Source organism: Gymnoscopelus braueri, assembly GCF_963280865.1.
Source record: "Gymnoscopelus braueri genome assembly, chromosome: 4".
Lineage (NCBI taxonomy): Eukaryota > Metazoa > Chordata > Actinopteri > Myctophiformes > Myctophidae > Gymnoscopelus > Gymnoscopelus braueri.
In genome coordinates this window covers 38,703,997-38,711,272 of record NC_137605.1, presented here as the reverse complement: position 1 = coordinate 38,711,272, position 7,276 = coordinate 38,703,997, and the positions used below count along the sequence as shown (strand labels likewise).

At 41.2% G+C, this 7,276-nt stretch overlaps 1 protein-coding gene across 1 annotated transcript in view; it reads left to right on the top strand.

The window, feature by feature from the left end:
* Positions 1 to 3,600, top strand: part of LOC308084147 (C-C chemokine receptor type 4-like) — a 13,433-nt gene extending 9,833 nt beyond the window's left edge. The window contains exon 2 of the mRNA XM_080426667.1: positions 1,418 to 3,600. Coding sequence (XP_080282793.1) covers positions 1,418 to 2,504 — 1,087 coding nt within the window. The 3' untranslated portion in view covers positions 2,505 to 3,600. The remainder of the gene's footprint in view (positions 1 to 1,417) is intronic.
* Positions 3,601 to 7,276: the final 3,676 nt, after the last annotated feature.

Below are 7,276 nucleotides of genomic sequence, written 5' to 3'. Positions count from 1 at the left end.
TGCCTTCTGTCATGAACCAAGCCCCTGTTTCACTAACACTAAGATCACTCGTTCACAAAACATTTACCAATAGAGAAATTGTATGTCTCCTCGAAACCGAAACCAGTGAAAGCAGCCGATCTACAAGCTCACAAAACGTTGCTATCTGAAAAGTTGTGAGATTGTAGATCGGCTATTTTCACAATGAAGTACGTCATACATTGAAAAAACATACTCTCAAATAAGCATTTCATGTTATCTTTACCGTTTGCACATGTATTCATTGATACAGTCATGTTTTTTGCAATTTAACTTAAATGAGTCTGCATCATGTGAGGCTTGAACTGGCAACCTTCAGGTTGTGAGGCACGCGTTTAAGGGAGAAGCCATTGGACCAACAGACAAAAACCTGTGAAAAAGGAGATCGCTCAGATTATACAGTTTCACGCAAATAGCTGGAAAATCCTGGGTTTAAGTGTTTTTCAAACTGCTCAAAATTGCGGACAATCTAAGGGCGGAGCTTACTGGTCAACGTGATACATGTGTTCCTCATGAGTCAAGGCACATGTGTAAGCAGGTTTAATGGCTGTCGGCCAAACGAGACATGACTTTTGCCTGGTTAAAGTTTGCATTTTCAAAAAATCGCTATAGCGCCCCCCTTTGACCAATTGGAGTAAGATTGGTTTCAGTGATATTTGAAATGACCCTCAACATTACCGCAAAGTTTCAAAGAAATGTGAGTCTGCATGTATGTGTTAGGGGCAGATGAATAATTGTCATAAAACTGCAATATTCATTGGCTCATTAAAGCTTCATTTTTTCACTTATGGAAAATCTTTTGCACATGTTTTTCGGCATAGGTTCAAAGTTCATGTGTAAAACGTTTCGTGCAGATTACTAAAAAATCCCAGGAGGAGATAGGTTTTAACTGTTTTTCATATTATTCAAAATGGTGGGAGATCTAAAGGTCAGAGGTCAAAAGTCAGAGTGTGAAAGTTGTTGATCATGAGTAGACGCATATGTATATTGAAGTTTCATGGCTGTAGGTCAAACAGGGCATGAGTTGTACCTGTTCAAAGTTGGCATTTTCAATTGAGTGCTATAGCGCCACCTTTTGACGAAAGATTGTGAGAATTATTTCTTGATAGTTTTTCATGACCATCTACCATATGGCCAAGTTTCGTAAAAAGCGTATGCCAAAAGTGGGAGAAGAAAAAAGAGGGGAACATTAAAACAGGTCCAGAGCTGAGAGCTCTGGCCCCGTAAAAATAAGCCGTTTTTTACACTCCATTGATAAATGAGGGCTTTGGTGAATATGATAGAGGGTGGGTGGCATCTAGCTTAGACTGTGACATACTCAATTGCTTTGTTATTGTCCATTTTTCTTTTCGCTTACTTAAAAAAGATAATGTATCTAATCCCTACTCTTATCCTGCAGTTTCATCTCACCAACCTCTGGAAACATCACCTATGACTACCCTGACTACAACGCCGTTCCGGGAGACTTCTCGGGTTGTACATACGGACGTCATGGCTCCTACTTTCTCCCACCGCTCTATTCTATCTTCTTCATCCTGGGTCTTCCAGGGAATTTGCTTGTCCTCTGGGTCATATTCTGTGGGGTGCGTCTCCGTAGCATGACCGATGTTTGCCTCTTCAACCTGGCCTTTGCTGACCTTCTGCTAGTATGCTCCCTTCCCTTCCTAGCCCACCAAGCCAGGGACCAGTGGCTGTTTGGGGATTTTATGTGCAAGGTGGTCCTCGGTGCTTACCATATTGGCTTTTACTGCGGCATCTTTTTCATCACCCTGATGAGCATTGACCGGTACCTGGCTATAGTGCTGGCAATTCATGCACTAAAAACACGAACACGCACATTTGGAATGATTGCCGCTGCTCTTACATGGGTTGCTGGATTTCTCGCCTCTTTTCCAGATCTAGCTTTTCTTCAGGTACAGGAGGCCCCAAATTCAAGTGATGTTAAAATTTCAATCTGTGCTCCTGTGTACCAGGACCATAACACAGAGGAAGAGGACAGGCACTACTGGAGTATCTTCGGCCTTTTCAAACTGAACATTCTTGGCTTAGTGATTCCGATGGCCATCATGTGTTTCTGCTACAGTCAGATCATTTGGAGGCTCCTGCACACCCAATCATCCAAGAAACATGCCATCCGTTTGGTTCTTTTAGTTGTAGCTGTGTATTTCTGCTGCTGGATGCCCTATAACGTTGTTTCTTTCTTCAAAGCTCTGGAGTTATATGGAGTCCATACAGAATGTGAAAGCAGCAAGGCAATCACATTGGCTTTACAAGCCACAGAGGCCATTGCTTACTCTCACAGCTGTATCAACCCCATCCTGTATGTTTTTGCAGGGGAGAAGTTCAGGAGGCACCTCCTGAGGTTGATGAAGAGGGCTCCATGTAGGCTGTGTCAGGTCATGACAAGCCTCCTCCCTGAGGACAGAGTCACAGGGTCTGTTTATTCACAGACCACCAGTGTGGATGAAAGGTCCACTGCTGTATGAAGTGATTGTAAGGGTTGAGTTGTGTAGTAGTCTGTAGTAATATGGTCATACAATGCCTGTTCCACCACCAATCATTCTGCTCGGTCCAGGGACTAATGACTCCTGCTCACGCTCATGACTCTGGCACGTTTGCTCTTTTTCTTATTTTCATATTTATGGTTGACTGTATATTTCCTTTTTGTATATATTCTTTCTTATTTTCTATTATCAGTATTGCTTGTTTCTCTTAGCTGTATACTTTTTTTTGTATCTGTGCTTTGGTTCATAACTGCTGTAATGCCATGACAAACACATTTCACCCATAATCAAGTTTAGGAAGAGATATACAAAAATGTATAGGCCTATAGGGCTTTTCCTACAGTACACAGGAGTTTTTACCCCCAGAGGTTTTAGCCACCCCACCCCCCCCCCCCCACGAAGGAAAATCACCAGCACAAAAACGATAACTGAGAATAAAATATGTATACATGCTCGAGTAATCTGTGTATTTGCCTATAAACAAATCAGTCACAATGATTTTATCCAATTCGCTGCTTAAAAATATGTATGGCATTCCACCCTCTTTCCTTAAAATCACATTTTTGTATTGTTTGTAAGGATATTTTGACAGTCATCTCTCTCCTGTGTTGCGTGTGTGTTAATTGTTTCTCAATTCCTAAAGTCCAGTCCACACCAATGATTTGCAAAACGCAACAACGTTGCAACTTGCAATAAGTTGCAAGAAATTGCAGCAGTCTCTGAATTGACTCATTGCAGGTCAGCGCAATTGTGGGATAATGTTGCAAGTGGTTGCAGGTGGTTGCAAGTTGCAACTGTTGTTTGCAGCATTGTGAATCATGGACTGGGTTTAAATTCAGCTGAAAATGGTTTCCAAGGAAGTGAAGGCGTTATTTTCTGATCACACCTTGAGAAGCGTGTTGGTCCGCCTTTTTTAGGACTTGTGGTTTCATGGTCACAAAAATGTGCAATGCATTTTGGAGAGAAATTTTTCTTTGCATTTGTAGAGCTGCAATACAAAAAAGTGACACAAGTGACACTTCATTGTCTCCATCTATCCTATTTTATATTAAAATTGCCTAATGTGTGGGCGGTGAGTGAACGGACGGACGGCATGCACTAATGTCACCAGGGCTGGATTAACACCCCTGGGGGCCCCTGGGCACTGAAGCTGCAGCACGCACACACATGCACGCACCACACGTCCAAGCCATGATTAAACCCAATTCTTATCATTTTGAGCTTGCAAACTGTGTATCAAATCCAGTCCATCTTACACCTATTGCTCAAAGGCTGCAGTCCATGCCTATGCAACACAGTCTATACAGTCCTTTACAGTTTCATAGACCAACAACAGCTATTTCTTCACTCACAATAAACAATGGCTTAAATCATCCCCAGCAATTATATGACTGTAAACAACAATGCAAATATAATAATGCAACACAGTAAAGGGGCTTACAACTAAAGTTACAGACAGTACTGGCCTTCATGAAATTGCAACTCCATCCTTAGCCCTGAAACATGACTGTCATGAGCGAATATTCTATTGATGAACTTCAGATATACCGGTACTTATCTTTACATGGATACTCCATCCTGTACTGGAGAGTGATTTTTATGTCAGTGCAATGTCACTGGTGTACACTTTATTCCATCGGTGGGTGAAAGCGACGCATTTTTTTTAAATTACTTCCTGTAAACACAAACATACTATGTGATGACAAAGATCAAGGGTTCCCAAACTTTTCAGGCCACGACTACCCAAAATAATCATATTTGAACTGGCCCCCACCCCCAAAATAATCATATTTGAAATGGGGACCCCCCACCCTGACAAGCACTTTTAGTTTGACTCGGTTCCACAGATAAATATTGTAAATTTTGGTATTAAAAAGGTCTTAAAAGTCCTTAAATTGTAGCTGTAGAAAGGGGCATATAGCCTACCCTATACACTTATAGGCCTACTGTAGGCCTATGTTGGTTTATTTACTGTTGGGTGATAAAACAAACTTGTTTAAGCTAATCATCATGGAGACCCCCCAGTAGATTTTGGGGACCCCGACCCCCAGTTGGCAACCACTGACATAGATAAGACTTTTATGAATATAAATACATTTTGATTGCATTCACCTGTTTGATTCCATAGCTGCACGTTCCTCCACTCGCACCTGATTTTAATTAGGGAGACACAATATTGGTCTGCTAGTTCTTTATCCAACTCAAAATGACGGTCAGACGGTGCATTTCTTGTTTTAAACTTAACCAGTGCATTATGTATCTGAAAACATCGGAGGTGAGAAATAAGCAATGCAGTAGGCCTAGCCCTACACTAAAGTGCCGCAGCATTATTTGCTCTCCTCTCTGTCCCCCTCAGCAGCACTCTGATCAGTGCAGTGTGTGTGAGTCTAGCTTGGAGGGAACGGGACCGTCGGCTGTGACACTGTGATTGGTTACATCAAAACACACTCTTGTTTCTGAGCTTAACTTACGTTAGCAATAAAGCCATTTCATGATGACTTTATTTCTGATTGGATGAGCATATCATGATCAAGAGAATGGGTGATATTTTCGCGGAGCTAAAAAAAAAAAAGCCTAATGGATGTTGGATGGACAACATGCACTTATGTCACCTGCCATTATTATTATATCTATAAATGCATGGAATCTCTGTGCATGTCACAAGCTGGTGTTGTTAAAACATAACAAGGAGAACAACGCACATGATGACACCCAAACATAATTTATATGCAAACATTTGTGAACTACGAAGACACAACTACTGCTACCACCATAAGACTAACTGACTGCCACAAACTTAGTAACCAGTATCTGTGACACTTGAACACTGTAGTTTCGAGGCTCGTCAACCAGACCAGGCTCAACTGGCAACCACAGGTGAGTTCACTCAGGGCAATCAGGGAGGGCAGGAGAGAACTCAGGGCAAATGGGCTGGGGGCCAAGTAAGGGGGGGGGACATACCTGCCAACATTAGACTGTGAAAAATCAGGAGACTTTCTGGAGGGGAGGAGGCAAAGCCCTGGCAGCCTATCTATGGGGTGTGTGTAACGCCCCATGCTAACTGATGTGATCAATGCATGCTCACTTTGCCTCTAGGAAGATCTCCTGATTTTTGGAGATCAGATTTTAGGCAATACATCTTTGGGCAACCCAACCAAAAAAAAAAACCAGAAGATTTTCAGGATACATTACAATTCAGGAGCTAAATTTAGGAGTGTTGGCAGGTATGATGACCATCACAACAATACTGCTATCAGTTGTGTCACACACTTGTGTAAGTGCAGTCAGATTCCTATCATGGGCCATAATAGGTCATGGCGGTTGTTATCTGGTGCCATCTAGTGGTATGCCAGATATTGAATTGGGTGATATCACAGACTAATGCAGTCAGATGTAGACGTAGGTTTGGCCACCTTGTTCAGCATTCACTCATACATAATTCCCTGCTTATATGACTGTTAAGTGTCTGTTACCGGACTGGAAATCTAATCGAATGTTGTTTCCCTTTGTGCATCATCTACCAAGAAAATGTTATTATAGTTTAATGGGGTATGCATGAGTCTAGTCTAGGCATATGTGGGCTACTGTAGGCCTACAGCAAATTCAACTTGTGTGAAAAACAACTTTCCTCAGTTTTCCCGCACATAACATTTCCCGTCACGAAACTAAATGTAGAGCAAATATGAAGCACATTTACGTTTGAGAACCTCACAAGAGATGGGGAGATTGCACAGATCACTGTAGCCTATGACCCCTGTGGTTTTATGCAGAAAATGGATTGTGGTGATAAGAAACCTTATTGACACCAGAACCTGCTTGTAAACACCAGATGAGCATAATGTCTATTTAGGCAGTGGTTCTCAAAGTGGGGTCCGGGGACCCCCAAGGGTCCTTAAGGGTGTTCCAGGGGGTCACCAGCAAAATGTGTTAATATGGCATAAAAATCAATGAATTGGGTACTGGCACAAAATATTTCCAGATGGGGATCCGGGACCAAATACGTATTAATTTAGGGGTTCTTGACATGAAGAAGTTTGAGAACCACTGATTGTGGTGTTTGAGGACATCAGACAAACACCATTATCAGTTTTGTGAGACCACTGAGTTTCAGGCATTTACTCAAATTTAAAAGGTAGACTTGTCTGTGGTGTATTATTATTATTATTATGACAGTATTGTTATTACTATTTGCATGCCTGATAAATATGTGCATATCAGCAGCATCTGCAGCAGACAGATAAGATCTCTTGGTCTGCATTTCTGGTTTATCAACAATAGAGATCTGACTCAGAGCGAAAACAATCAAACATTTTGTTTGTGTTATCGTACATGTCCTCGTTATCTTTCATTGCAAACAAAACATGGCTTTTTGCTGGCATGTGGCAGGCCATTTGTTTATCTTAGACTGGGTTTAGGCAGAACATTTATATTTTGTTTAATTGCATCAACAAAAAAAAAATTCCTCCATCATAGATTTACCAAGAAAATAATAATTTGGGTTAAAAACTAAATATTTTTGTATATGTAAATATATCTAATGCATATTGCCATGCTGCACTGTGGCACACTGCTAGCCCAGTGCTAGCTTGTTATACTGTTCAGTGTACACATTGTTTTGTTATAAGCTGAACCATTTAAAACTAAACTATTAATTAATATGATAACCATCTGGGAGACTAAGCAATTTATACTTACTGTATGAGTAAGCACAGAAGAAAAACGTGTATAAAAGTCAGAGTTGCCTGTTCCTTGTA